At 38.0% G+C, this 15756-nt stretch overlaps 1 protein-coding gene across 6 annotated transcripts; it reads left to right on the top strand.

Annotated features, from left to right (window-relative positions):
* The first annotated feature begins 802 nt into the window (after nt 1-802).
* On the top strand, nt 803-7441 carry LOC106155630 (serine/arginine-rich splicing factor 6). Of its 6 annotated transcripts, none has more exons than XM_013530538.2 (9): nt 803-992; nt 1830-1956; nt 2273-2343; nt 3012-3125; nt 3417-3452; nt 4064-4133; nt 5611-5684; nt 6202-6324; nt 6694-7441. In XM_013530538.2, the coding sequence occupies exons 2-9, from the start codon at nt 1834-1836 to the stop codon at nt 6938-6940; spliced, it is 858 nt and encodes a 285-aa protein (XP_013385992.1). In that variant the 5' UTR covers nt 803-992; nt 1830-1833; the 3' UTR covers nt 6941-7441. The 6 variants fall into 6 exon arrangements, with proteins under 6 accessions (XP_013385992.1, XP_086859742.1, XP_086859745.1 ...); XM_087003616.1 differs by lacking the exons at nt 803-992; nt 3012-3125 and adding exons at nt 1025-1217; nt 2843-2950; XM_087003615.1 differs by lacking the exon at nt 803-992 and adding an exon at nt 1028-1217.
* The last annotated feature ends 8315 nt before the right edge of the window (nt 7442-15756 follow it).

Here is a 15756-nt window from a genome sequence, read left to right as displayed (position 1 = left end):
TCTAAGTATGGGAACCCAGTCCTAAGTAGCACATACTTCACTTTGATCTGTTCTCTTATCCATTTTATCTTCATGATCTTCCCATCTCTTAGCCTGATGTCAACATACTTCTTTCCGTCTTTCTCTGTGCTGCTTGTATCGTTTGTTCTATGGATGCATTCATTGCCCATGTCTCAGAACCATAGGTGATAGCTGGCAATGTATTGAACACTTTTCATGCAGGAGGAAAGTAGCACGAAATCCGTACGTTTGCACTCCTATTCTGCCTATTGACGATATGGCAGCGTTCATATCAAAATCGACAATAGGAGTGCTTACGCATGGATTTTGTGCTAGTAGGGAGGGTAGTCTTGAACATGGTCTTGTGTGAATGCCTCTCATCCTGCATTTATTTTTTTAGTCTAAATTTAGACTCTCCAGTGTTTTGTTAATTGAAGCTGAATCTTTGCCCAAGATAAACATACTCTCCTGTTTCTATCACCCGTTCTATCTCCTTGTTGTGAAAAGGATTGATACTAACGGTAATATTTAGCACTTTGAAGAGTATTTAATATACATTTCCAAATAAGATGTGCTGTTAATCTTGAAAAGGGTGCCAAAAGAACGCGTGACATGACCAATCGTTCTTCTTAAAAGCAATCGTGCCGCAATTTGGGAATGTGCTTCATCTCAACAAGCACACTGAAATCGCCTTGTGCTACAGTCACATGGCTGTCAAGATTGTCACCAGATGGCAGCTCAAAGGACGTTGAAAGGTTTTATTTCTGAAAAAAATGAAAACCATAAGAAGGCGTTGATATGAACTATGAAAGACCGTTTTCTAAAGGTTTTCGGAATAAATAAGATACAAATTTTATGTGCAAAGATGCAAGGAAAGCGAAAACCTGCTGCGTAACAGTCCTGTCTCAGCTTGGGAACCCCTTTCCTCACGTGATGCGAACCCCGTAGCAGGAGCCATTTTTGTGAGAGGTTTGAGTGAGACAGTGATACAGGTAAACTTTCTTTCGAAATATTATATTCTGTGAAGCAACTACCAGAATGATAACATCTACCATGTTGTTTCATCAGAGCTTAAAGTTCCAGATTTTTATGAATACGGGACACATTATTTGTTGCACAGGAAGAAAACAATGCTTTAAAGCCGCTTAGTTTGGACGAAATTTTGGCGGATGCGAAAACCACGCTCTCTGAACGATAAATGTGAAAAAGATGTTGAGGTTATTTTATCATGTTCGTCTTTGTAAATGCGTATGCAGTCTTATTTTTAGATAAGTCATGGCTGGTTCTTAATTTCGTCTACGTGTTTTTAGAGAAGTTCGGTTTTCAATAAGATTCATGCGCTAAACTTAATTAAATGATTCCAAATCATCTATTTTTGAATGTTAAAACCGGGGCCGTAGCGATAGTCCGAAGGTTCATTGGTCCGAATGTTCACTATAGAACCTTCGGACCAATGAACCTTTGATTAAAAAATCGATGAAAATGTTACCACTTTTCGGACCAATGAACCTTCGGACTATCGAGACGCCCCCGTTAAAACCTATATTGTTAGTCAACAAAAAGAGTTAAATGGTTCTTTTTAAATCATGAAAATAGAAAAGGTGGGGATTACTATTTAAAATTAATTGTCTGGTGTTATGATGAGCTAATCTTTCGGGTCTGAAATATTTCTGAGGAAGACCAATCCCAACTTAACTGAGCACCAGATATGACATTAGGTTGAGATTTAGAAAGGCTATTTATTCTTAAGAATGTTGAGATAAAGAGACAATGTGTAGGGTAGTACGCTTCTTAAATAAATGTTGTATATTTTAGTTTTGTCATTTTAGAAAAATGGGCACCAGAGTGTACATAGGACGTCTATCTTACAATGCTAGAGAAAGAGATGTGGAGAGGTTTTTTAAAGGATATGGAAGAATACGAGATGTAATGCTGAAAAATGGTTATGGATTTGTGGTTAGTATTTTTCTATTTATAACATCCAATCACATAACTCAGCCTACCCTTATATATTCAGTAGAATGTCTTGCTGATTTTTTGTATTTTTAGAGAAATGAGTTTTTGAGAGAAATGAGTTGTTCTAAAGTTAATGTAAATTTTGAGATGGTACCTATATTGTCAGTTTCTACCCTTATATATTCAGTAAAATGTCTTGCTGATTTTTTGTATTTTTAGAGAAATGAGTTTTTGAGAGAAATGAGTTGTTCTAAAGTTAATGTAAATTTTGAGATGGTACCTATATTGTCAGTTTCTTTTTTAATTTTTTTTTTAGGAATTCGACGATTACAGAGATGCTGATGATGCAGTTTATGAACTCAACGGAAAAGATTTGTGTGGTGAAAGGTAACTAGCAACAAGCAGAAGTTTTTGTCATGTTGAGTTGGATATTATTTCTTACAGCTGGTAATTTAAGTGATTATTGTTATAATAAGTACTACAGTAAGTTAGATTGAAACATGTTTGAGCTTTATTACAGATTTTCAGAATGTAATGCCTACTAAGAAAAGGTTTGGATGTGTGCTGTGGAAGATGGAGACTTCAGGGTTTTTCTCCTTTTCTGCCCAAACCTGGATGTTGCATTATCATTTATGTCAAGTATCCGATTTGAGGGAGAATGCAGTTAAGAAATTTGCAAGGAGCAAGACACTTTGTGGACTCTTTGTTAAAGATAAAACAGTATCAATGTTAAACAGACCTAGAAAAAAATCTGAATAGAAATAAGTCCTGTAAACAGATGAGGTTGGAAAATGGTGCCTTTTGTCAACAGATGTAAGTAAACTGTCAGCTACCTAGCACCTGGTATGTAAAATGGGGTGTTGTTATGCAGTTTGTTTTTTTCTAGGGTAATTGTTGAGCATGCACGCGGGCCAATGCGCCGTGGGGGTGGCAGTGGAGGTGGGGGTGGACGAGATGGAGGATATCGATCAAGGAGACCCAGTTGGATTGACAAGTAAGGGTTTTGGTTATCTTGGATGAATTGTTCATGCTAGATCTTTGTTGTTGAATTCCAGAGTGATGCTTGAGCATGCTAGAGGCGTCCCAAGAGGTGAGGATTTGAGGCGTTCTCGAGACCGTGGCTATCAAATGCCTTCACGTCGCAGTAGAGGAAGTGGAGGCCGTGACAAGTAAGCCAAAGTAGAATGCATGGTGTCAGCATCAAGCTGGGTCATTGATGACAGGAATGTGACCTGACAAGACATTGTTTGCATGCCCAAATGAATCTTCCATTGTAGTATCCAGGCCAGGAGAATGGGGAAGGCAAAAAACACCTCATTAAGGCATTTCCAGCTTTGATCAGAAGCCCAATTTTGGAATTTTTTTCTTTCTCACATGCAAAGTTTTAAGCCATAAATTGGCGTTTTATTAAATTTTTACATAAGAAATCGGGAGTATATCATGCAAATTTTTGCTTTCAGTTCTTCGCATGGTAACTCCCGGAACCAGTCTAACAGGTGAGTTTTACTACAAAAATATGCCTTTCACAGAAATCGAATTTGAAAAGGGGGAATTTTTTTTTCCAAAAATTATCCTGGCCTGGAAAATCTACATGATATTTAATGACAGCAGTGATTCATTTTGGGCTTTGTGACCATGTGTTGTTATGATTGTTCCTGTTCATGACAGACACATTTTCAACTGTTAAACGCGTGCTCTCCACCACCAAATTGTGTAGTTAGTGCAAAATCATTTTGGAAGTTTTCTAAAAAAACAAAAAACACTGCTTTAGCAATATTAATAGAGGTCATGTTAAAAATGTGACTAAATGAATGAGAACTGTAGGAGAAAGGGCATTTACAATGTCATTTACTGATGTAATTATTAAATTGGAAAAGTACAAAATATTTATTGTTGCAAGGATGAGAAAATGCAGATAAGAAAGTATCTGGTGTAATGATGAGCTAATCTTTCGGGTCTGAATGATAGTGAGGAAGACTTATCCCAACTTAACTGAACATCAGAAATTTAAAGGGGTTAATTTTGTACATGTCTCAATGGAAGGTTGAGGTATGTTTTTAGTTTGTATTTAAAGCATAACATGTTGTTTTCACATCTGCTTTATCAGGTATGGACCTCCAACAAGAACCGAGTACAGGTTGGTGGTGGAAAACCTGTCCTCAAGGGTCAGCTGGCAGGTAAACCAAGTTTCTGTTTTGTAATATACTGTATTTCATCAGCACCAGTTAGTATCAGACAGTCTGTTTTGCAGCTTCCTTTTTAAGAGAAAATTTGACATGACATTTTTTTGGGAAAAAATGGGGTAGAACTGTTAAAGCAAGAGCACAGTCTTGCATGTCTGTCAAAAGTGATGTTTTTGATTTTGGACTTTCTGTATGTTGAAACCTCTGCTAAGGAAGCACTAAAACTAGTCTGTAATCTTTTCAACAGTGGGTGAAGAATTTCTATTAAAAATACAGATCTCTTGTCTGTTGACTAATTCAGAAATTTCTTCATCTGCATAATATTGCTTCTGCTTTGCTAACATTAAGTCAATTAAAATTCGGTGTTGTGGTCAAATAAAGGGGGGGGGGGAGCAAAATGATTAAATATTATTTGGGTTTCACTTGCTTGGCCAAGGCATAAAGCTATGCAAATTGTAGAGGGGGTAAAGATTTTTCACGCATGCATATTTTAGCTTAGTTATTCTTCGCGCTTGGCTCTTTCTCTCATGATACCTGACTGGTGCTGCCTTGTTGTTACATTGTTAAACGTATGTTATCTTCATTTCCTTAAGCTGGACTTGCGAATCAGGTGAGGCTTGATGAGGTGTCTGGCAGAAGTTATCTCAATATGGGTCTATCAATCCACCACCCTTCCACCCACTGTTTGTGGTCAGTTTATTCAGCTGAGGTGCTATTCTACTCCATACTGGGTCCCCATCCGCTCACTGGCTGACGGGCATGTGTGAAAAAAAGAAAGCTCTAAGGGTTCACACTTCCTCCTGGAGGAGCTCTCCTTGTATCCAAGCTCTAAGGCTGGCTGTAAGGCTGCTGAGAAAATAAAGCACTTGCCTGTCCGGCTCAACTTTCGTCATTGGAAAGTTGAGTCTGCTAGGTTCAGGGCATCACAATCTTCAATGTGATTGAGGTCAAACAAATTAAAACCGAAGGTCCCAGTGATGATGTGATCTCTTCCTATTTTGGGCTGGCATCTCTAGCAAAAAGGAGGCTCTTTGAAAGAAAGTGTAGATGAGCATCCAGTAGACGAGAAAGAGGGATTGTGAAAAGGTGGACCATCCTCTGTCAGGTCTTGCTCACTGGGTGCACTCATACCACTAAACCTTTCCAAACCATATGGGGCACTTTTCTTGGGCCATGATGCCAAAAGTTTCAGTTCAAAAGGAGAGGTAAAGTCAATGATAATTTTGAGCAAAATTTAAAAATCTTATCCTATGTTGAATGAATACGTTGGTCAGCAAGGAGCTGTGATAACTTTTGACTGGAAGTCACTGTAATTTTTAAATAAGTGGGTGGGGTGTATTATCTGCAAGGTGCTCCGATGGAAGATGACAGTGATGTGTAGGTGTCACTTAAAATATTTTGCTCTGTTTGCTATTCTAGTTGATTATTAAGTATATTTAAAATTTCTTACCGTGGGATCTTCTACTTTAAGGACCTTAAAGACTACATGAGACAGGCTGGAGAAGTTACTTATGCAGATGCGCATAAGCAGAGGAAAAATGAAGGGTATGTTGGTTTTAAATCTTGTGGTGTTCAAGTTACTACATGTTTAATATAATAATTAATTCATTTAAATCTCAACCCCAAGGTTAGTTACACAATGTTTAAATATTGTATTTGTAATAAAATGGAATGCTAAGATATTAAATGTTTACAAAAACTTTAAAAAAAACTCCAAAAGGAACTTAAAATTTAAAAAAATGCTGGTTTGTAAAACATTTCTGAAAAATTGTTATAAATACGCAGTTCCAAAGGGCTATCTCTCTCTTTCATGGAATAAATTACCAACTTAACATTGCTGAATTTTGAAGGAAAACCTTTCTCATTTTGCTATCATAGATTTAGTATCAAGTTTACAATCCTGCAAGGCATTATGGTAACTTAAACTAGGATGATTGATTCTTGGAACTCTCGCAATAAATTTTGTATGTATCAAAAATACATGTAAAATTGGATAAATATTATAATTAAAGAAATGCCACCTTTTATTGCTTATTTTTGCTATGAAAAATTATTCTTTCAGGGTTGTGGAGTTTGCTACCTATTCAGACTTGAAGAATGCTCTTGACAAACTTGATGACACAGATTTGAATGGCAGGCGCATAAAGCTTGTAGAAGATAAGTCTAGGAGTAGTAGGAGGAGAAGGTAACAATTGCATTAAAATTACATAAAAAGCAAGTGTGGATTCCTAGTAATGCATATATTATATAAACCACCATACTAGTTTGACAGTAGTTTCTTGTAAGACTAAAAGAAAGTCGACATGCCAAGTTATTAGCTAAATATGTTTTTACATTTTAGTTTTGTTGCTTTGTTTCTGTTAAGTTTGTATATTTACCCACTTTGGTGTAAAGTTGAATGCAACAACAACCCTGTTAATGTTTTAAATTATATTTTGGAACTAATTTGCCCCCATGAGTTTGATGGAAGGATATTTAAGGTAGTCTTTGGAACGATGCACATCTTTTATTTAAACAGTTGTATTAACTTTTTAGAAACCTTGATTAATTCCAGTCATTCTAACAGTAGGTCGAGGTCACGCTCACACAGTCGAAGCAGAAGCCGTTCCAAGTCCAGATCCAGGTCCCGCTCCAGGTCGAGATCCCCACGCAGTAAGAGCCGAAGCAAAAGCCGCAGCAGGTCCAGATCCCCTCGTAGCCGTTCCCGCAGTGCCAGCCACGCTAAGTCGGCATCCAGGAGTAAATCAAAGTCGCCACCCCCTCAAGAAAATGGTGAAAAATCTCCTGCTGGGGATGACTAAGGTCGTGATCTATCTGCGGCACAAATCTTGGAACTCTTTGAAAATATACAATTTGCACCTATTCTTTTGACAACAATGTCCAATTTGGTGGCAAGAGGTGACTGAACAGATTACACTATTTTATTTTGGGGGCATTAGTATTTTTTATGTCGAGCGCCGAATCTGGTGTTTAACAACTATCTTCACGAAAAATGTGTATATGACATTCTCAATAGTATGCTAATTCAAGATTTGAGCAATAACAGAGGTTTAAATGTAAGAATGGCTCAGAACTGAAGGATTTTATTTCTTTTATTTGTTTGTAGAGAAAATGAAGCCCTGTGTAAGTGGTTTTTGTTTTCGTTTTGTACATTATATATAGATGACAGTCGAAGTTGAGGTGGGAGGTTATGATAAAAGTACAGCACGATTAAAAAAAATAACTGTAAAATGTTGTAATTATGTAGTATCATTGTAATGAGAGTTATAATTTTGTCAAAAATAAACGATGTACTGAAATGATGTATTCTTTATAGGGTCCAACACAAAGTATTATGGTTTGCGTTTTGCCCTCGATTTCCCTTAGTACTTTTTGCATGAAATGTTAAGAAAAAAAAAAAGTGTTGAATTAACATTTTTGAAAAAAGTGCACACACTGCGTCAAATGTGGGCGCCCTTGTGATTTTCGATTTGTAGACACCGTGAAACTACGTATGAAAATGTTCTGTTCAGTGTATTGAATCCCTCTTCAACATTGTTTCTCCCACACCCGCTTTTTAATGCGCCAGTTGATAGATATGGAAACCTTGTTCCTTAAAGTTTGAGAATCTGTACATAAATTTTCCATAGATGGAGGAAAGTTCCTGTATTTCATGCACTGTTCGCGATTGATGGTGTAAGAGGTGAGGAAGCCTATTAAGGCCCTGTTGTCAGAAGTTGCATTCAATCTGTTCGTGGGTTGAATGCTTATTGTTTTTGAAAGGCCGTTTAATTTTCAATATATGTGATTGATAATATTGGAAACCTTGATGAACAGAATTTTTGTTTGTGAAAATTTACGTCAGGAAACTCGAAGAGAGTCGCCAAGATACTCGACACGAGGTATAACAGAATTACATGATAACAATTTAATGAACTTTATTGATATAAACCATAATTATCAAACTCTAGACAACTACAATTGCATTAATAAAGTACGATTATGTGAAGTAATGACTATTAACAGAAACAAAAAATAATGTCATGTAAGAAAAACTAACTGAAAACAAACGTAACTGTCAAAGATGATTAATCTATCAGTCTGTGCCTTAAGTTCTCAGTCAACAGGCTACCAGGACTAGTACGCCGGAGAAAATTTTAAACTCATGGCTGAATCTACAAATATTTTGTCAGGGTAAATTGCGCCGGTGACTAAACATCTCAAGCTGACACACAGTTTTTAAAAAGTTTTATTCACTCCACAAAAATTAACTTAAAATATAGGCCAGTTATACTCATTGCGCCTGAACTTTTGTGTTCAAACAACTTAAATTAACGCGCAAATTGGATAGAATAATTTAAGTCACAGAAAACTACATATGTGCTTTCCTGAAATTCGAAGAGAAGCTGGACTAAACTATTTAATTCGCCTAAGACCTGAATACAAGATTGACTATCTTTACATACCGAGCGCACCGAATACGGTTAATCGGGATTTTAAAAAGATATTAGTAATGGACTTGTTACTCAGAATGTAAAGGTAGGTGTTCATGGTAAACCCGAGGTATGACCAACTTTGCACTAGTGGGTAAAGTGTACAAAATGCATTTTCAGATATTTCAGGTGCAAGAATCATCACGAGACACAACGGTAGAAAGGAAACAACAATTGTTGAACTATATAAGCAAGCTTTTATCACAGCACTTACGTGAGGTGCTCTTCTAATTTGCCTGGGTGGCACGTTATTGCACGCAGGAGTACGACTCGTGCTAACAGATTCATGCTTACTGATTTCAGTACACGTGTTTTCTTGCATTGTTTCAGTCGCATCCAAGGACATCTTTCTCGATGACTTTCTGCTGTTTTCTGCTGTTTGGTCATCGAACAAATGGGGCTTTGGCGGCGACGGCGCCATGTGACTGAGCGATTGTGTTCGATTAAGCCTACGTTGTCGACGCAAGTTGAAACCCGTGTTTCTCTGTAATAACAAAGGAGGTAAACGTCTGCTGACGCCTAACCTAACCTTATCATCTGGTATACAGCTACCGGTGATCACTGTTTCAGGTTCTCTTGGGATTACTTGAGAAGAAGTACATCTTGGGACTACTTCAGCCTTTCTTGTAAACAAAACAGAGGAGGAAGTACTCCTTGAGATTACTTCAGGCTCTATTGGACACAGCAAAGAGGCGGAAGTATTTCTTGATATAATTTGAGGTTGTTTTGGTAACAGAAAAGAGGAGGGAGTACTTCTTGGGATTACTTCAAGCTCTCTTGGAAAAAGAAAAGTGGAGGGGCTGCTTTTTGATATTACTTCGGACTCTCTTTGAAACAGAAAGGAGGGGGGAGCACTCCTTGAGATAGCTTCAGGCTCTCTTGGAAACAGAAAAGAGGAGGAAGAACTTCTTGATATTAATTCAGGTTCTCTTGGAAAAAGAAAAGAGGGAGGGGTGCTTCTTGATATTACTTCAGGCTCTCTTGGAAAAAGAAAAGAGGAGGGGGTGCTTCTTGGGGCATTTTCCGTGTGTTGACGAACAGAAGGAAATGAGACGAATATCGGAGCGTTTGTCGAAGTCTCTAATAAGGGTTGACTTCTTATAGATGCCTTTGCCGTTTCCGCTTGCAAATTTTGCGTGGACCTTCCGCGTAAATCGTGTAGCTGTCGAAAAGACGGCCTTTGGTTGACTGTCAAGCTTTTGCTGATGGCGTGCAAACCAGTAGAACTCATGCTGGAGGCCTCTTCGTGATATCGATGGTTGGTGACTAGTACTTCTGTCGTTTTGGTAATATAGGAACCAAATGCTGTGACCTCTTTGGGCGACGTAACCGATGTATTTATAAGCTGAATGGGTGTCACGTCGTCTTTTCCCAGAGAATCCAATTTGATGGTTGATTGAGATCTCCTAATCATTACGGATTTTTCGCTGATGGTGCTGGATTTAAATGCACTAGTACCATCGCCAAAACATTCATAGTTGCCACTGTTTACATGTGATCCATAATGCAGTGGAAAAGGCATTATCTTGTTGCGTGTTAGGCACTGAAGACCCCGTTTTCTGGTGGGTATGCCAGATGCGTCCGTTGGGGACATTTTTGAGGCATTCGTGTGGAGGCCGATGGCTCCCAAAGTGTGTTTACTCCTGCTAAACTGTGATCTCAGTTTTCTTCGAGGATTTTTTGAGACGTCCATTTCTGAGCTTTGATGCGTCACCCAAACAGGGTTAAGGGTAGGTTTATCAGTTAACCGCCTTTTCTTAATGTAGTGAATGATAGCACAATAAGATGCGATCGTTATTAGAACCACTAATACGAATAGTACCGTGAAGACGCACGTTATGTTGGGCTGGGAAATGTAAATGAGACGGTACATTGTGATTGAGCACGGGTCGCCATGATAATCATCTTTGGGGCTCTCTCCATGTAAAGATGCCATCACCGTCCAATACGTGCCCATGCATATGCCACTCAACCATCCCCCACATGAACCGAACGTGCTGAAACTTTGAAGCCGCTCCTTGTCTTTGTTTGTCCTGCTTTTGACGAATAAGGCGGAATGAACGGCGATCAGCGCCGTTGTGATGAGCATAGTCGTTCTGCTTGTCACTTCTAAGAACAACTTGATGAACCACCACGTCGGTAAACATATACCTAGGAACCGTGATAGGATTGCGTCTGCGCCCTCCATTACCGCTAGCATGGTGCATGGTAGAAGGCCTGCTAAAACCAAGTTGAACGGAAGAAAATATCCTTTGAGGTACCTTCTTTTTAAAAAGCCTTTAAATAAGCAATGAGCGTGACTGGTCCCACCCAAGGTTACACACACGAACAACAGAGGAATCACGTACAGAGACATATCTGTTGAAGCCATGTTTCAACTAGCGCGTGTTTTTCTTTAGTAAAACGTTTTTATGATTCGATAATTTGCGTCACCAGTAGATACCCCAGGTGGTTTGCGTTTCATTGGTAATTCATATCAGCCAGACGTCACAGCGATTCAGAAAATCGGAAGTTTCACAGCCTATGTGCTAATGACAATTGCTGCTACCTGCAGTGACTAACCACATTTTCTCATATTTTCACACACCATAATTTAAAACCGTTTAAACGGTCACCTGTAACAACCGGCTTGAGGAGACTTAATAATAAATAATGTTTTCGTAACAGTTTATTGGAGTCTCAATGTGTATCCATGGAATTTTACGAACTTCCTTACATGGAAATACATTCGTGCTCCTAAGTTTCAACAACAGTTTCTTCAAACAACATAGTTGTCATAGTCATTACCCTTTCCAATTATTATATCAACCAATTGGACGCCTTTATTCGGAAATATGTCTTCAATACCATGGTCACTTTCTGAGAAGTGCAGACACCCTAGCTTCTCAGGTCGAGAATACTATAACACTTTTGTGACACCTGTAGCCTCATTTTATTGGAAGAAAGCCACGAGATATTGGAATATATATATAAAACTATTAGGCCTATTGCAACTTTGAATATGTATAACACAACTGATAAAATTATTTGCTGGGCATTCGCACTTATATAGTCAAATGTCATTTTCCTTGCTTTCAATACACAACTTTTCCTAGATAGTGTTAGCCCGGGCCCGATGTGACAGGAATGGTAGTCTGTTTGTTATGCCCCTATTTCACACAGACCACGAATCCCACGAATGGCCATGAATTGACAAATTTCAGGATTCGTGGTTGAATTGTAATCAGTTCGTGAAGTTCTGAACAGATTCGTATATAATCGTTGTCAGTTCTTGCACTTCTTGATCAATCGGGAATTCGTGGCAAAAATTTTGAGCTGTTCAAAATTTTGGCCACGAACTCCCGATTCCAAAAAATCGTAGTTAATTTCTGGACAATATTCGTGCGATTCCAGCACCTGTATCGTAACTAAATCGTAGAGCGTGTCGAACTAGACCAGAAAATTGGCAAAATCTCACGAATCCTCAATAATCCTGAAATTTGTCAATTCCTGGCGATTCGTGGGATTCGTGGTCTGTGTGAAATAGGGACATTAGGAACTATTATATTGTCCGCTCCCCATTACACTGTACAGGTGACATTCGTCGTTTTACTAGCCCAATACTCCGACTAACCCTAACCTGTATTCATCATATCTGACCCCGGACGTCCATTCTTAGGACTTATGACCGGTGTAACGTGAAAGAGAGTCCCCCATAACAGAGAGTCTGATTCCCATTCATTTGTACAGGTGAGCCTCGACCTAGATTTTGACCCTCTTAGGTCAAACAAACCATAACTATAAGAAGGGCGGACTTTCTGTTACACGGACCCTCAGTTTCGTTACACCGGCATCGTTTGGATTCCGCAGCCTGCTTATTCACAGTTACATAAGGGAAGTCATCTGAAAGTGTCTGTACCTGCTTTTAATCCCCTTGGATGCCTACGTGTGGAAAAATATTTCTTTTATAGATGATTTATGGCTGCTCGGGTCTCTGGTCCTTATCCTTTTTTAGATTTGTTCCATACCTATGTCCTCCGTATTAGCTATAAGGCCCTACATTTAAGACTGAAATCTGTATTGTTTTTTTGTTTTTTTTTTTTTCTAGTTTAATGAGAGCTTGAGCAACAGATTTGAACACAAACACAATGAGACCTTTACTCCTTCGATTTGAGCATAATTTACTTTCAGTGTCTACTTTTAAATTTTGTGAAACATAGTTTTGGCTCCCCAAAACGTTGCCGATACGTCAATTATCCACGCCTATGTTTTTATTTATTTATTTATTTATTTATTTATTTTTGTGCCAGCATAATGACAACACTTATTTCTATTTTATCTCAACGAATAAGAAAAAAATCTTAACGTATCAAGTCCCCTTGAGCATCTCACTGAAGATGGAGTCATGTCCTGCTGATTTTTAGGTCTATGTTTTCAGCTTTTAGAATCCAGAATTTGGTCAAGAATTTCAATGTAACGTTCATGGTTCATGTTTTAGTTTCTCAACACCAGTTCACCAATTCCATAGAGGCCAATGCAACCCCAAACCATTATTGAAGTGGACTGTCTAGTGAGGAAAAGCATATTCTGTGACATGTGAGAACTGGATGATGTTCTTCATATACTCATTTGTCCACCCAAGGAGTTACAACAACTCCTTGGTCCACCCAAGGTTCAAGGTGAAGATGAACTCATCAGAAAAAACAAAATGGCGCTAATTCTGACCTATTGTCCAACTAGGAAACCGTACGGATGCCCTTGTGTCCAAGCAATTGTTCTTGCAGCACGTCACTTCTTCGTCTGTGTACTAAAGTGAAAAGTTTTTTTCATCTGGGAACCCTGTTGTGAATTTCTGAAGTAAATACGGACTTTCCTTGAACATCCTTTTGCTAATCTCAACCTGCCAATTTCACCGCCGCTGTAAAGCTAATTTGCTACACGGTTCAAATCCCCTTAGCCTTTACAGAAAAAGAAACGCGTGTCGTTTCTCGCCCTAGTCTTCTTTAGGTGGCCACTTCGTGGACTGTGGTATCACCAGTGTCCCTTTACTTCTGCAAACCCCGTATACAGTATGACAAGACGCACCATATCTGACGGCTATGTGGGGGACATACACATTCGTACCCTCCTCCTCAGAAATACAATACTACAATGCTACTGTCCTATACAGTGGGACATTGGTCTAGATGAGGGGTTGTCTGTGTTTCATAGAAAAGTTTTGTTCTCCTGAGGCAGTTTTTTTTCTTAAACGTGCAAGTTTACTGTCCACTGTCTTTCTAATTTTCTGTATATGGATATTCCATGATAGATCATCACAAATAGTAACTCTTAGTAGTTTTTCAGAGTTCACATGGTGAATCAGTTTCCATTAAAAGTCGGTTGTGGTTTCTTACCGTTTTCAGATAAACTCGTGTTCCCTTTTGCCTCGTAGTAATAAGCATACATTTGACATTGGCATTTTGCTGTACTATTTCCCCAATTTTTCCATGTTTTAAGGATAACCCCTCCCTGCCAGATTTGTGAACCTAACCCGCCACTTTTCAAAATCTTAAACCCATCCCTGAAAAACCTGTTAGATGAAAGCCTTTGTAGTTTGATTAATGTAAAGTGTAGGTAGAGGGGATATAACAGTTATACCAGCGGATAAATAAAAAAATAAAATAATCTACCCATAATGCTAATCAACAGCTGCCTAAACTTTTCTGTATAAGAATTAGATCCCAATCTTCAGAATCCATTAAAATGCATGTGGAGGGCACATGCATTTTAATGGATTATGAAGATTGGGATCTAATTATTTTTACAGAAAAGTTTAGACAGCTGTTGATAAGCATTATTTAATTGAGCACCAGGTATGAAAAAAAAAATGGAAAAAGAAAAGGAGAAAAATACAACTCCACATATAATACAAAACAATCCTGATTAATTGAGAATCAACAATATTTAGTGTATTCAAAGAATAATTCGACATAAACAAATCAAGATTCCTTTGTCAATAGCTATAGAAAAATGAACTGAGATGTGCCATCCAATATTTTATCTGCTGACAGGCAGACTTCAGGCAAATGAGCTCGAGGACACATTCCATTTAATATTGAGAAAAATATGGATAAAGTAGTTTGGGTATTCTATGAATATAATAAAAGAATACATGTGAAAAATATTAATTATTAAGTTTTAATTTAACAAGTCAATGAAAATAAATACATTTTAAAAGAAATCTACTCTTACAAAAATGAGATGATTCTTTATTTCCAACACCTAATGAAAAGTAAAAAGCCATACATGTAATTATTTGATGTTTTCGTAATTTCTTGTTCTAAATGAGCACCTTCTAATATAAAGGTTAAGTATCTTAAAGGTGGACTGCAGGGGGTGAAATTGGGTACGGTATTCCTTAGTTCCTTGTCTTCTTTATATTTCGTTTTATTTTTCATCAACCTTCAACATCTCAATTTCAGTTTCTTCTAACAACATAGCTGCCAGAGTTATTACCTTTCTAATTTTTATATCAACCAATTAGACGCCTTCATTCGGAAATTTAGTTACAAGTATCAAAATCACTTTCTGAGAAGTACAGAAAGGATACAGTAAGTGAGAGCCTGTTAAAAACAGTTGCCATTGTATGGATCTTTGATGGTTTACACCTAAAATGGGCAGACAGTTGTCTACTAGCCAGACATCTGTTAGCATGCTCCTATATAATTGTCTTATCAACTTAATCATTTTCTTTGCTTTGAATATGTTGGAACGCAGTCTGTAATTAACACCATTTACCTCTAAATTAGCAAGTAGCAAACGTTTGAATGGGCTATTTAAGTTGTTTTTATTCTCTGTAAAGCAAGACCGGACATAGCCATCGATCCCAGGTAGCTGTCAAAGCTGCTGGAGGCTCCCGGGTCACAACTAGGAATAAAGGTGACTTGAAAAACATTAGACTCATTCTAAATTCCTGGATAAATGCCGCAGTGGATGAAGTTCCATAAATTCTACTGTGATACACAGCTGGGTGGCAAAAGGATCTACACTTACCGCTTCTTCTGCAAAGATTGCTCCACAGACGATTTCTGTTAGAACAAAAATGAAATAATATAGCACAGCTTGCAGTGGCGGATTTTCTCGGTTTCTGAAAAATATATCGCACCAATATTCCCTTCTTGAAATTA

The sequence above is a fragment of the Lingula anatina genome, chromosome 2 (genome assembly GCF_051362555.1).
Source record: "Lingula anatina isolate TDL-2025a chromosome 2, LinAna3.0, whole genome shotgun sequence".
In the NCBI taxonomy this organism is placed as follows: Eukaryota; Metazoa; Brachiopoda; class Lingulata; order Lingulida; family Lingulidae; genus Lingula; species Lingula anatina.
This window is presented reverse-complemented; position numbering and strand designations above follow the sequence as displayed.